This window comes from Entelurus aequoreus, linkage group LG08, assembly GCF_033978785.1.
Source record: "Entelurus aequoreus isolate RoL-2023_Sb linkage group LG08, RoL_Eaeq_v1.1, whole genome shotgun sequence".
In the NCBI taxonomy this organism is placed as follows: domain Eukaryota; kingdom Metazoa; phylum Chordata; class Actinopteri; order Syngnathiformes; family Syngnathidae; genus Entelurus; species Entelurus aequoreus.
In genome coordinates this window covers 62,010,255-62,026,460 of record NC_084738.1, presented here as the reverse complement: position 1 = coordinate 62,026,460, position 16,206 = coordinate 62,010,255, and the positions used below count along the sequence as shown (strand labels likewise).

General features: G+C 39.5%; 1 protein-coding gene across 1 annotated transcript in view; it reads left to right on the top strand.

Moving 5' to 3' along the window:
* The window catches only part of LOC133656416 (disabled homolog 2-interacting protein-like), a 408,611-nt gene that overhangs the window by 44,126 nt on the left and 348,279 nt on the right, over positions 1 to 16,206 (top strand). Inside the window, exon 4 of the mRNA XM_062057498.1 lies at positions 12,978 to 13,102. Coding sequence (XP_061913482.1) covers positions 12,978 to 13,102 — 125 coding nt within the window. The remainder of the gene's footprint in view (positions 1 to 12,977; positions 13,103 to 16,206) is intronic.

Genomic DNA, 16,206 nt, shown 5'->3' with positions numbered 1-16,206 from the left:
CGGCTGCGGTGGACGGCGACCCAGACATCGGTGATTGCGGGGAACTGCACGAGATGGCGGGGGTCCACGCGACCTCTCCCCGGTCCCGGACGGCCGAGGACGCGCCATACACAGGATTTAGAGGCGCCTTTACACAAACATTTTCGTTATTCTCTTTCTCTTTGTCTTCAAAAAAGCCCGCCATAAGGAAACCCAACCCATCCCCCAGCAACCCTACCTGGCCTCCTCCTCCCTCTCCCTCCCCTCCCCCTTTCTCTCCCTCCCCCTTCACCTGGAGGACGATCAATATGCCTCTCTCTCCTCTCTCTCCTTGCTCTTCAACTGCAACAGCAATAATAACCAACAATTTTTCTGGTCAGTACCACAACACAGCGGACTCTGATGCTCTTTTTGGTTCCAGTGGACTACACATCATCCACCTTAATGTGAACAGCCTCTCTGGAGCCAAACTCGACCAAATCAGAGAAATGTTCCTCAACACGAAGGTAAAAATCTTGTGTTTCTCTGAAACCAAATTTGATCAAAGTATTTCTGATTCAGAGATAGAAATACAAAACTTTTCGGTTATCAGAAAGGATAGGAATAAACACGGTGGGGGCGTTTGTATGTATATTCACCAGGATATTAAATACATAACTCGCACTGATCTTAACCACAATAACCTGGAATCTGTGTGGGCGGAAATCAAATTTAAAAATGCTAAGCCGGTACTAATAGGGACTGTTTATAGACCCCCTAATCAGAGTGATTTCTATGGGGCTTTGGAAGAATGCTTGGCGGGGACAGACAACATGGAGAAAATTATAACTGGGGATCTGAACACAGATATTCAACGCAAAGATGCGCCTGTCTTCAGATCCTTCAGCAAGTTTTGTAATCTCCACGGTCTTTCCCAGCTAATAGCGCTACCCACAAGGGTGTGTGATTCCACCCAATCAACCATAGATCTCATTCTCACTTCAGACCGGCCTAAAATAAAAAATAGTGGGGTCATGATCTGTGGTCTTAGCGACCACTATCTAACCTTCTGCACCCGTAAAATAGCTAAACCTAAAGCCAATGGCCACATAACAGCCCAATCCAGATCCCTCAAAAAATACTCCAATGACAATTTCAATTTAAAATTAGATGAGTGGGACTGGTCCCCTGTGCTCGCGAGCAACCTGGTCGATGTCGCTTGGGATCGCTTCAAAACGGCGTTCCTAAAGATACTAAATGACATGGCTCCCGTGAAAACAGTCAGGATCAAAGCCCGCTCGGAACCATGGATGAATCCGGACCTATTAGCTGCCATAAAAGACAGAGACAGGAAATACTCTGAATACCAAAAATGTAAAACAGAAGTAGGTAAACAACCCAATAATATCAACCTCAAATTACTCCTTTCAACTCTCAAAAAGCAATGCAATAAATTAAGAAATAAGTCAACCAACCTGACTAAATCCTTAAAAAAAAATTACATTAACGACAAAATAGAGGAAAACACGAATAAGCCACGTGAGCTCTGGAAAATTCTCAACAACCAGCTTCCTGGTTGCAGCCAGAAACTTAAAACAAGACTCACCAACATCAGCATCAAGGAGGGTGACTCCCTCATTACAGACAAAATGGAGGTAGCTAGCAGACTTAACGCCTTTTTCACCAGCATAGCTGCAACTCTTGTCAACAAGCTGTCCCACCACTCTGGTCGCTTTGGTGTAGAACACATTAAAGCCTTCTACAGAAAGCTAGGAGTATCCAACAATGATTTCAAATTAGAAATGGTCACAGCTGATGAGGTGTTTAAAAAATTGAGCGCGCTCCACCCTAACAAGGCCACCGGTCTTGATAATATTCCCTCCAGATTCCTCAGGGACTCTGCCTCCATCATTGCCCCGATCATCACGCACATAATAAACCTATCAATTACACAAGGCCAAGTACCAAAAGATTTTAAGATAGCAAGAGTAACTCCCCTCTTTAAAAAAGGAAGCAAATTGGAACCTGGCAACTACCGACCTGTTTCTATTCTCAGCTCCATTTCGAAAGTAATGGAGAAAATAGTTTATGAACAGGTCGATAGTTACCTTGCCACTAATAAACTCATGTACAAATTCCAATCCGGCTTCAGAACTAACCACTCCACTGACACATGCCTTCTCTATCTGACCGACCACATCAAACATGAGGTGGACGCGGGCAAATACTGCGGCATGGTCATGCTGGACCTTCAGAAGGCCTTTGACACCGTTAACCACGCTATACTGTTGGATAAGCTCAGAGCAATCGGATTTAACAAAACCTCTTGGAGCTGGATGCAGTCTTACTTGGAGGGGAGGGAGCAGGTGGTAGAGGTGAACGGCACCGTGTCCCCCCCCCCTCTCGGTGAACTGTGGAGTCCCCCAAGGCAGTATATTGGGACCTTTACTGTTCCTAATATACATAAACGACATGTCATCGGCATGTGACTGTGAATTGTTTTTGTTTGCGGATGACTCTGCCCTGCTGGTATCCGGCAAGGACAAGTCACAGGTGGAGAAAATCCTCAGTGCTGAGCTCTGTAGAATTTGCACCTGGCTCGCTGACAACAAGCTATCCATCCACTTGGGTAAAACAGAATCCATCCTGTTTGGGTCCCACATCAAACTTAAGAGAGTCAATCACTTCACCATAAAAGTAGGTGACAGTGTCATCACCAGGAAAGATGAGGTCACCTACCTAGGTTCCATTCTAGAGGCTAACCTTTCCTGTGATAAAATGGCAACCAAGGTAATCAAAAAGGTTAACCAACGAACGAGATTTCTCTACAGAATTTCCTCTCTGGTCAACAAAAGCACCTTGAGGATTCTGGCGGGAACTCTCGTTCAACCCTTTTTCGATTACGCATGCACCTCCTGGTACCCTAGCACCTCCAAAACCCTCAAATCTAAACTCCAAACATCTCAGAACAAGCTAGTCAGGTTACTTCTAGACCTCCACCCCAGATCCCACCTCACTCCTACCCACTTCTCTAAAGTGGGCTGGCTCAAGGTGGAGGACAGAGTTAAACAACTTGCACTGAGCCTAGTCTATAAAATCCGCTACACCTCCCTGATACCGAAGTACATGTCAAACTACTTCCTTAACGTAAATGACCGCCATAACCACAACACCAGGGGGTGCTCCACTAACCATGTTAAACCCAGATTCCGAACTAACAAAGGTCTTAACTCATTCTCTTTCTATGCCACATCAATGTGGAATGCGCTCCCAACAGGTATAAAAGAAAGGGCATCTCTATCCTCCTTCAAAACCGCTATAAAAGTTCACCTCCAGGCAGCTACAACCCTAAACTAACACCCTCCCCGGATTGCTATTAATCAAATGTAAACAATCAAATGCAGATTCTTTTTCTTATGCCTTCTGATCTCTCTCTCTCTCTCTCTCTCTCTCTCTCTCTCTCTCTCTCTCTCTCTATGTCCACTACTTGATGTCCATATCCCCCCCCCACCCCACCCCACCCCCCCTCCACACTCCTGATTGTAAATAATGTAAATAATTCAATGTGATTATCTTGTGTGATGACTGTATTATGATGATAGTATATATGATAGTATATATCTGTATCATGAATCAATTTAAGTGGACCCCGACTTAAACAAGTTGAAAAACTTATTCGGGTGTTACCATTTAGTGGTCAATTGTACGGAATATGTACTTCACTGTGCAACCTACTAATAAAAGTCTCAATCAATCAATCAATCAATCAATGTACCACATAGTTATAGTAGTGTATTGTATGTTTATAGTAGTGTACTGTACGGTTATAGTAGTTTACCGTATAGTTATAGTAGTGTACCGTATAGTTATAGTAGTGTACCATATGTCATAGTAGTGTACAACATAGTTATTGTAGTGTACCGTATAGTTAGTCGTGTACTGTATAGTTATAGTCGTGTACCGTATTGTTATAGTCGTGTACCGCATAGTTACAGTAGTGTACCACATAGTTATAGTAGTGTACCGTATAATCATAGTAGTGTACCGTATAGTTTTAGTAGCGTACCATATAGTTTTAGTAGTGTACCATATAGTTTTAGTAGTGTACCGTTTAGTTCTAGTAGTGTACCGTATAGTTATAGTAAGGTATCACATAGTTATAGCAGTGTACCACATAGTTATAGTAGTGTGCCGTATAGTTCTAGTAGTGCACCGTACAGTCATAGTAATGTATCACATAATTATAGTTGTGTACCACATAGTTATAGTAGTGTACCGTATAGTTATAGTAGTGTACCGTACAGTCATAGTAATGTATCACATAGTTACAGTAGTGTACCACATAGTTATAGTAGTGTACCGTATAGTTATAGTAGTGCACCGTACAGTCATAGTAATGTATCACATAGTTATAGTAGTGTACCACATAGTTATAGTAGTGTATTGTATGTTTATAGTAGTGTACTGTACGGTTATAGTAGTTTACCGTATAGTTATAGTAGTGTACCGTATAGTCATAGTAAGGTATCACATAATTATAGCAGTGTACCACATAGTTATAGTAGTGTACCACATAGTTATAGTAGTGTGCCGTATAATTCTAGTAGTGCACCGTACAGTCATAGTAATGTATCACATAATTATAGTTGTGTACCACATAGTTATAGTAGTGTACCGTATAGTTATAGTAGTGTACCGTACAGTCATAGTAATGTATCACATAGTTACAGTAGTGTACCACATAGTTATAGTAGTGTACCGTATAGTTATAGTAGTGTACCGTATAATCATAGTAGTGTACCGCATAAGGTAGGTAGGTAGGTAGGTCTTTATTGTCATTGCAAAAGTACAACAAAACTTTGTTTTCAGCACAAACCCGTTCAAGATTAGACTAACAAACAATGTACAGGGTTACACAACAGGAACTCTGATGGGTCGCCACAAGGCGCCCCGTAAAAGATGGGAAAAAGGTAAACGCTGGGGAGGGATGACTAAAAAAAATTACCATCTCGATTGGGCTCCTAAGGGGGCCCAGTCTGGAGTGGGAAAAAAGCACATATACATATTACAACGTACATCTCGAGATATCTAGCAGGCAGACAAGAAGGGAGTTTGTTGTGTCTTTGCCGCACTGTCCTTCGGGAGAGTCTCGAAGCCAGGGAATCCAAGTTAGAATGTTTTGTATGCAAGTGAAAATATAATTTGCTTTTCACTCTAAATTGTCTATGAATGATCCTCAAAACTTCCATTTGTCGACAAACCAGAGCAACGCTTACTCCAATCAGCAGATGTCCTGTTATAATTCCGAATAGGTAGATACTGTATCTTCACGTCCTCGACTGCAAGGGTCGCCAGGCACCTGGCACTCCTTCTTCTCCCAAGAGTCCGTCATGTGTCCAGCAACAACCGCTCCGTCACGACAAGCAGGTTCCCCCAAACCCAAGATCTTGTCAATTTCGTTGAGGCTAGTTAACCCTTGTGTAATGTTTATATTGTTGTTACTCAGCCAGCGTTTGTGGGTCTGATGGACACGTTGCATTTTGGGGCTTTTAATGCCTCACAATCAAACACTTTTATGTTAAAATACTGAACAGATGTTTACCATAACCCAATAAACATCTGTTCAGTATTTTAAAATAAAAGTGTTTGATTGTGAGGCATTAAAATCCACAAAATGCAACGGGTCCATCAGACCCACAAACGCTGGCTGAGTAACAACAATATGAACGTCGCACGGAAAATTTCTCTGCCAGTTTCTGCATCCCACAGGGATTCTTCTTTTGTGTTTCTGCACCTGCGGTTCCCACACAAGGTTGCAACGTTGTTTGTCAACACTGTCTGCTCTCATTTTCTCGCACAATTGACCCTCTGATGTTCTGTGTACCTACATTCTGTCCTCGTGTGTGTGTGTGTGTGTGTGTGTGTGTGTGTGTGTGTGTGTGTGTGTGTGTGTGTGTGTGTGTGTGTGTGTGTGTGTGTGTGTGTGTGTGTGTGTGTTACACAACATCAATTTCCACACTTCTATAAGCCCTGGGTCCAGTGGACCCGGACATCTTATATGTAATATAAATGTGTAGGGGTGTGTATGGTGTGTGGTCATTAAATATGTATTCTGATATATGTTCTTCACAGAAAATGAGCCAAAGTCAGTAAATCTCAGTTTGAAAAATTTATTAATTGTAGAGATGTCCGATATTATCGGCCGATAAATGCTTTAAAATGTAATATCGTTTTTTTTAATTATCGCTATGGTTTTTTTTTTTTTTTTTTTTTTTTTTAATTAAATCAACATTAAAAACACAAGATACACTTACAATTAGTGAACCAACCCAAAGAACCTTTCTCTCCCATTTACACTCATTCACACAAAAGGGTTGTTTCCTTCTGTTATTAATATTCTGGTTCCTACATTATATATCAATATATATCAATACAGTCTGCAAGGGATACAGTCCATAAGCTGATATATGTTCTTCACAGAAAATGAGCCAAAGTCAGTGAGTCTCAGTGTGAAAAATGTATTAATTGTAGAGATGTCCGATATTATCGGCCGATAAATGCTTTAAAAGGTAATATCGTTTTTTTTTTATTATCGGTATAGTTTTTTATTTTTTTATTTTATTTTTTTTATTTTTTATTAAATCAACATTAAAAACACAAGATGCACTTACAATTAGTGAACCAACCCAAAGAACCTTTCTCCCCCATTTACACTCATTCACACAAAAGGGTTGTTTCCTTCTGTTATTAATATTCTGGTTCCTACATTATATATCAATATATATCAATACAGTCTGCAAGGGATACAGTCCATAAGCACACACAATTGTGTGTGCTGCTGGTCCACTAATAGTATTAACCTTTAACAGTTCATTTTACTAATTTTCATTAATTACTAGTTTCTATGTAACTGTTTTTATATTGTTTTACTTTCTTTTTTATTAAATGTATTTATCTTATTTTATTTTATTAATTTTTTAAAAAAGGACCTTATCTTCACCATACCTGGTTGTCCAAATTAGGCATAATAATGTGTTAATTCCACGACTGTATATATCGGTATCGGTTGATATCGGTAATTAAGAGTTGGACAATATCGGAATATCGGTAAAAAAAAAGCCATTATCGGACATCCCTAATTAATTGCATCAATTTTCTTTTAATAAAAAATGAAAACGGGTCCCACAGACCCGAACACCTCACAAGGGTTAAATAGTTCCAATGTTTGGATTTGGAGAGCAGTGCAAAAAGAGGCAACAAAAAAGTTAAGCAAGCAGGAGAGATAAGGGAGAGGGAAGGGGAGCGTCCGCCCTCGATGAGTGCCAGTGAGAAATCATAGTAGTGTACCACATAGTTCTAGTAGTGTACTGTAGCACAGTCATAGCCATTGACGGAGACACAAAGGAAACATGGTTAAGCCTTGGTGGAGGTCAGAGTGCAGTAAATCACCTATGGATGAGCCACTAGGAGGCAGCATCCACGTTAAATGCATGCAAATGCGCGGCCTTGCCTTCAGTCTGTGCTATCTGATTGGAAGGCTCCTTATCTTTTCCTCACACAGTGGAGTGGAGCACACTCATCCATGACCGTGTGCCTGCTTGGGCACACAAGGCCAGTAAATAACACTGCATATTATCTCTCCCCCCCAACTGCGCTGTCATTGAATTGCAGATTGTAGGCAACACAAAGCTGCTTGAAGTCGGGACACTGGAAGGCACAAACAGGCTGACCCGAGCCAGACATCTTTCTTGTGTTTTGATGCTCTCGTCCAACTAAATTACAACCGCAAACTACCAGCACAATAACAAACACGTTGTCAAATTGACAGCTCCCTGACGGTGTCTGAATATTATCTTTTTACAGCCTCTTGTACGAGATGTAAGTACGTTTGTTGGCCTGCACACTGAATGGGGCTTTGCAAGGGAGGGAGAGGCAGGACGTCTCAATAATGCTGAGTTATCGCTATCCTTTTCTTACAAGCAGATTATTTTACATGTAAAGACGCCATCTTTATCCTCCATGATGGTCCCAGCAATTAACCGCCTTGGACCAAGCATGCGGTAAATGTTTTCGGCATTTCAATTTCATTTGATTTGACAAGAGATATACCGTTGTGGATTTTTCATACCGATACCGATTATTAGTACCGTATTTTTCGGACTATAAGTCGCAGTTTTTTTCATAGTTTGGCCGGGGGTGCGACTTATACTCAGGAGCGACTTATGTGTGAAATTATTAACACATTACCGTAAAATATCAAATAATATTATTTAGCTCATTCACGTAAGAGACTAGACGTATAGGACCTTATCTTCACCAGACCTGATTGTCCATGAAATTAGATTGTTTAAAGGGTTCTTAAAAAACAGGTCCAGTCCAGATTATGTCCAGGCCGGGCTCAGCAACACACACCTTCATTTATGTACATTCAAAATTAGGGAACAAAACAACAGATTGCATATACCGTATTTTTCGGACTATAAATCGCCGTTGCCATGAAATGACTTATACTCAGGAGCGACTTATGTGTGAAATTATTAACACATTAGCGTAAAATATCAAATATTATTTAGCTCATTCACGTAAGAGACTAGACGTATAAGATTTCATGGGATTTAGCGATTAGGAGTGACAGATTGTTTGGTAAACGTATAGCATGTTCTATATGTTATAGTTATTTGAATGACTCTTACCATAATATGTTACGTTAACATACCAGGCACGTTCTCAGTTGGTTATTTATGCCTCATAAAACGTACACTTATTCAGCCTGTTGTTCACTATTCTTTATTTATTTTAAATTGCCTTTCAAATGTCTATTCTTGGTGTTGAGTTTTATCAAATAAATGTCCCCAAAAAATGCGACTTATACTCCAGTGCGACTTATATGTTTTTTTCCTTCTTTATTATGCATTTTCGGCCTGTGCGACTTATACTCCGGAGCGACTTATAGTCCGAAAAATACGGTATCGTACTCCCCGGGATATAGAGCGCACCGCTGTTAGTGTAAGTGCACCCACTAATTTTCAAAAGAAATGTTTACATATGTTAGCTGTACCAAGCCATAAGGCGCAGAAATATACCGGTACGAATTGTAATTGTTTATTTACATACCTTAGCTGTTTCCAAACGGTGCCCATAACACGGCAGTAAAACGGATGATCAAACAAAACAGAAGTCATCGTCATGGACCCACTGGCTGCGGAAGCTAGCGCTCCAATCAGCTAAACGGACTCAATAACTCCACGGTGACATTTTGGTGGATTTAAGAAACTGAAACAGCACAAAAAGAATGCAGTTGTAAGTTAATAATACTAACACAGACACTCGTAAATGTGTTAGCATATTAGCTAATGCCTTTTTATTAGACATTACAAATTGCATAATGGCATCGCGTTTACACCCCCACACTGTTTTACCTAACATAATGAGTAATCGTGATTAATAATCGTGATTATTTTGACCCTAATCAAGCCACCCTATGTGTAAGACTAGATCTCATATATGAACACTGTATTTATTTATCTGGACAAAAAGTGCAGTTACATCTTATGGCCATTAGGTGCCATCTTGCACAATTTTCACATCTATTTCTATTTATTTATGTTAGTATTTAGTTTCTGCCATATTATTTTAGTTACAATGCTTTTGTTTTCATATGCATATTATATTTTCTATTTGCGGTACATGAAACACAGTGTTCTTATCTACACTAATTTTCTTCTACAAAGGAAATCATTTTGGATGTTTTTTGTTTTTTTTTATAAAACTTGGTAAGTACTTTTTGAAAAATTTGAGCACATTTAAAAATATAGCAATAAAGATAATGGAGATAATTCACTGCAAAAACTGAAATCTAAGAAAGATTAAATATCACAAATAAGGGTGATATTTGCTTATTTTCTGTCTGATAAGATAATTCTTCTCACTGAGCAGATTTTATGTTCGAGTGTTTTACTTGTTTTAAGAGTTTTGGTCCTAAATGATCTCAGTAAGATATTACCGCTTGTTGCTGAGATTGTATGACCTATATTGAGTAAAACATGCTTGAAACTAGAATATCAACTGTTGCAAAGGTCTGTCATCAACACTCACAAGTATAAAACTACTTTTTTAAAGTAATACTTTCTTATTTCAAGCATGAAAAAAAAAATCATGACTTTGACACAATTGTGTCTCATAATTAAAACAGATGACAGCCAAATGGACTATACTGTTTTATTTTCAATTAAACTATAGACAATACGTACTCATATAGTAGTACAGTTGTTATTAGTGAGAATATACTTATTTTAAGGTATTTTTGAGTTCATTGAGGTTAGCTAATTTTACTTGTTTTGGAAGTCTTGACAAGCCAAATTTTCTTAGTCTATTGGCAGATAATTTTGCTTAGTTCAAATAAAATACCCCTAATTTAGGTTTTTTTTTTCTTGTTTTTGAACACTGACTTTTTGCAGTGTTCTTCACAATAACTGTGATAAGACATTTCTAATCGTACCACAAAATGCGTCGTGGAAGACGCAGTAGGATGCTGTGATTTTAGGTTGCAGACGAACAAGGTAGCAGCGTGCAGTAAAAAATGTTATTTATTGATAAAATTAACTTCCGGGAAATGTGGAGCAGACGGCGTCCACAAAGTATGAGTGTACTTGCTCTTAGCATCAAAAGGATCGTCTATGGTCACCAGTGAATAGAGAATCGATATCATCATGTCCCGACAACCAAGGTAGGGAAAAGGATGAACTTAAATACTCTTGATTGCCAACAGAAAACAGGTGAGGGGAAATGCTCCCGGACAGAAGTGAAGCAGCCAGGGGAAAACACCAACAAAACCGGTGGAGCCGCCAAAATAAAAGCACAGGACAGGAACTAACACAAAACACCGGAGAACTCTTAACAAAACGCAACATAAGGCACGGCTTGGTGTAACCAGCCGTAGCATGAAACATCGTAGCACGAAACGTCATATCTTGAAAAGTCGTAGCATGAAACATCGTACGACAAAAGGCCGTGACAAGAAATGTCATTGCACAAAACTTCGTAGCATGCAACGTCGCAGCACAAAACATCCCATCTGTAGCACGAAACGTCGTAGCCTGAAATGTCGTAGCGTGAAACGTAGCACTAACCGCCGTAGCACGAAACATTGCAACACAAGAGCCACATGTATTGGTTCTCATTAGTGTATGTTGAACAGTGCGCTGTGTACACGGACGTAGGGAGAAGTACAGAGCGCCAATAAACCTTAAAGGCACTGCCTTTGCGTGCCGGCCCAGTCACATAATATCTACGACTTTTCACACACACAAGTGAATGCCACGCATACTTGGTCAACAGCCATACAGGTCACACTGAGGGTAGCCGTATAAACAACTTTAACACTGTTACAAATATGCGCCACACTGTGAACCCACACCAAACAAGAATGACACACATTTTGGGAGAACATCCACACCGTAACACAACATAAACAGAACAAATACCCAGAACCACTTGCAGCACTATCACTTCCGGGACGTTTTCCATAACTTGAGTTGATTTATGTTGGAAAACTTTGTTACATTGTTTAATGCATCCAGCGGGGCATCACAACAAAATTAGGCATAATAAAGTGTTAATTCCACGACTGTATATATCGGTATCGGTTCATATCGGAATCGGTAATTAAGAGTTGGACAATATCGGAATATCGGTAAGAAGACCATTATCGGACATCTCTAGTTCTTATGGATTCCGGGGGGAAAAAAATCATAATTTTTATTCACGTTTCAATCAATTTTATTCATAATTTGATCAAAATAAACTGAAATATTTAAATAATTCCCACAGCATTTAATCAACTAAAAAGGCAGCAAAATGGTGATATGAGAAAATACAATTTGTTGTAAAAATGTTGAATATATTTGTCACTTTTTGAGTGTAATATTGGACTATTACAAAGAAATTACCCAATTGTGGAGAAAAATCTTTAGCACTTTAGCACAATAAACTAATAATTTTACAATATTACCATTATAATATTAAATATCGGTAGGTTGTGAGTTCAAACCCCGGCCGGGTCATACCAAAGACTATAAAAATGGGACCCATTACCTCCCTGCTTGGCACTCAGCATTAAGGGTTGGAATTGGGGGTTAAATCAGCAAAATGATTCCCGGGCGCGGCCACCGCTGCTGCTCACTGCTCCCCTCACCTCCCAGGGGGTGATCAAGGGTGATGGGTCAAATGCAGAGAATAATTACGCCACACCTAGTGTGTGTGTGACAATCATTGGCACTTTAACTTTAACTTAATTTAAATTATACAGCAATAATCCTAGGAGAATAAACTAAATTCTATATTGGTAAATACTATATTATTTCTTGTGATATTGCAATAAAATGATTTTACGATAATTTCCATCATAAGTAGTTTTTGTGAAATAAATTTGTTTCCTGGGTGGATTCTCGCATGTTAATCTCGGCAGTAAAACCCGAATGAATTAAATATGTTCCTACTCAAAACAAACCTCACATTAATCTGACATGTTTATTAATAACATTACGTAACCGGCACCTGCCCGGATAGAAATGGTGTGCTTGAAACCATCGCAGAATGTGACGGTAAGCTGATAAGGTGCATGTGTGTGTGTGTGTGACAATGTGTGTGTGTTTAAACATGACTTCTTTTGACAGCACGCTGACGGGCCGACCTGAAATATTAAAACTCTCGCTGCGGGAGCTCTCGGAGAATCACAACTGACAGATTTGTGACAAGCCCGAGCTTCACCTTGTATCGCTAACTTTGTTGGTTGTAGACCACCATCATGTATCCAATTGTTTATTATATTCACTTTTTTATATTCGTAAAGGTAGTATGATAGTTTGTTCATCCTAAAATTAAAAAAAAAAACTGTAAACATATCGTCAGTGGATGATGTAAGACCTGCAGTATCAGCTTACAACCCCTGGGGGGCGTAAGTGTTTGGGGTGTTAAAAAGTACGCCACAGCTAACTTTTGCTTCTTCTTCTCCTCCTCAGATGTCCGATGTCCGTCACGACATTGGCTGTCACGCGGTCGATCCTTCGAAGAACAAAGCGCTTGGAAGCCGACGCATCGCCGATGGATTTGTGATGGTCCCATGATGCTGAGGCATGAAGACCAGGTACTTGGATCATTACCATCCTGGTTATATATTCAGAACACAAGCTCATGTGAAAAGGTTTTTGTTGTAATTAATAAATACATCATAATAATAATCATCTATTACTGTGGAGGTCTTGCTCCTCCGGGTTCTCTGGACCACCAATGACGGACATGACAGCCGTGTTCATCTTTGCGAACAATGATTTATTTTGCAATAAGTTGTGCTTTTCAGCCATGTTAAAGTTTCTCTCGCTCGTTCTCCACCATCAACAACCTCCTCTCCTTCCCGACTGCTGCCTTTAACAGAGCGACAGGTGATCAGACACTCACAGCTGTGTCATCTACGCACCTGTCACTAATCTCGAAGCCGATCCTGACACACCCTGATTCACGCCCCCCCACAATTACATATACAGTACAGGCCAAAAGTTTGTACACACCTTCTCATTCAATGCGTTTTCTTTATTTTCATGACTATTTACATTGTAGATTGTCACTGAAGGCATCAAAACTATGAATGAACACATGTGGAGTTATGTTCTTAACAATAAAAAGGTGAAATAACCGAAAGCATGTTTTATATTCTAGTTTCTTCAAAATAGCCACATTTTGCTCTGATTACTGCTTTGCACACTCTTGGCATTCTCTCCATGAGCTTCAAGAGGTAGTCACCTGAAAACGGTTTTCACTTCACCGGTGTCATAGTTTTGATGCCTTCAGTGACAATCTACAATGTAAATAGTCATGAAAATAAAGAAAACACATTGTCATGAGAAGGTGTGTCCAAACTTTTGGCCTGTACTGTACATACAGGTGCCTCTCAATGAATTTGAATGTGGAGCAAACGTTATTTAAAGTTCAGAAATTCCATTCACTCGAAGACCAATTGGAGGTTCAGGAGGATTTTGCGGTTAAATTGCTCAAATTTAACGAGATTGGCCTACCGAATGACAATTTCTATTTACTACGATCAAAATGATCAAGAAATGGACAAATGTAGGTTTGAATTATTTCAGTCTGTGTAGTGAATTAAAAAGAGTTTCACTTTTTAAACTGAACTTTAGTGGAACATCGATTTAGGAAATTAATTGGTTCTTAAACAGGGTTTGTAAATCAAAGTTTGTATGTTGAAGCAAATTTCTCCATAAACAATGTAAATATGAGTCCATATTTTAGTGAAGTTTTGTACACTTTGAACACCATATGAAGTGCTATACAGTACTGTATATCAAACAAACGTAACTGTCTCTTTATTAACGAGCCAACACAAGAAGAAGCTGAACTGTCATGTATACGCTACACACAGAAGTCCCTTTGGTGCCCTCACAAACAATCAGAAATCATAAAAAAACCCTTCAATTTTACAACAATGTCGCTACAATAATCAACATTTTAAAAAGTGAAATCCACTTACAGTGAATTATCGGCAAAGCGCTCATGAGGAGCAGCTCACAACAAGCAAATAGAGGGAGAGAAAGGAAAGTGTGTGTGTGTGCTTTGGGAGAGGCGCCGCTGAACGAGAGGTAAATAAATAAATGATAAATGGGTTATACTTGTATAGCGCTTTTCTACCTTCAAGGTACTCAAAGCGCTTTGACAGTATTTCCACATTCACCCATTCACACACACATTCACACACTGATGGAGGGAGCTGCCATGCAAGGCGCTAACCAGCAGCCATCAGAGGCAAAGGGTGAAGTGTCTTGCCCAAGGACACAACGGACGTGACTAGGAAGGTAGAAGGTGGGAATTGAACCCCAGTAACCAGCAACACTCCGATTGCTGGTGTGAAATAAGTCCACTTTTGGCCTATTTTTCCAGAAAAGTCAGTTCGTATAGCCATTGTTCACGTAATAAAATGTATGACAGAAGAAAAAAAGGCTATTTTATTGGGATGTACCTGCATACGGTGATATATAAAATGAAGTTTTATACTACCAGAGTAATACAAACTTATAGAAAATTAATAATAATATTTTAATTTTTAAAAGTTAAAGTACCACTGATAGTCACACACACACTAGGTGTGGTGAAATTCCTCTCTACATTTGACCCATCCCCTTGTTCACCCCCTGGGAGGTGAGGGGAGCAGTGAGCAGCAGCGCTGGCCGCGCCCGCGAATCATTTTTGGTGATTTAACGCCCAATTCCAACCGTTGATGCTGAGTGCCAAGCAGGGAGGTAATGGGTCCCTTTTTTATAGTCTTTGGTATGACTCGGCCGGGGTTTGAACTCACGACCTACCGATCTCAGGACGGACACTCTAACCACAAGGCCACTGAGCAAGAAGTCTCTTTTGGTGCCCTCACAAACAATCAGAAATCAGAAAAAAAAATTACATTCAACAACCATATCGCTACAATAATCAACTTTTTAAGAAATAAAATCCACTTACAGTATATTATCGGCAAAGCGCTCATGAGAAGCAGCTCACAACAAGCAAATAGAGGGAGAAAAGGGAGAGGGTGTGTGTGTGCTTTGGGAGAGGCGCCGCTGAACGAGAGATAGTCGTCTCCTCCCGCTGTGAAAAAAGTCCACTTTTGGCCTATTTTTCCAGAAAAATCAGTTCTCAGCACAATTAAAAAAACATTTGCCGGGGTACGAAGCAGGCTTTTTCAATCTTTTCAATACAAGCAAGCACAAAAATGCCTGCCAGCGGGACGCAAAATAAATAAATGAAGCGTTCCTACACAGAGGAATATTTGGCACGATCTAAAAGCTTGTAAATGCAAAAGTATGCAAAGAGTGGGGTCCGTAAAGCGATGGTCCACGTAATAAAATGGATAAAAGAAGAAAAAATTCAATTTTATTGGGATGTACCTGCATACGGTGATATATAAAATAACGTTTTATACTACCAGAGTAATAAAAACTTATAGAAAATTAATAGAATGAAAATGATTAAAAACATAAATTATATTAAACATTGTAATTGTATTTTTTTCGCTATAATCACGTATAAACACGATTATTTGTACAGTTTATTTTAAAGATGAGTGAGGAGACTCCAACTGGCGTGCAAAATTTCACTTTAAAACACACCCTGACAGGACTTTAGATACAACTGTGAGCAGGTTCTGAGCAAATAAATGACATGCATTCAAGTAAAACATTTTGATATGTC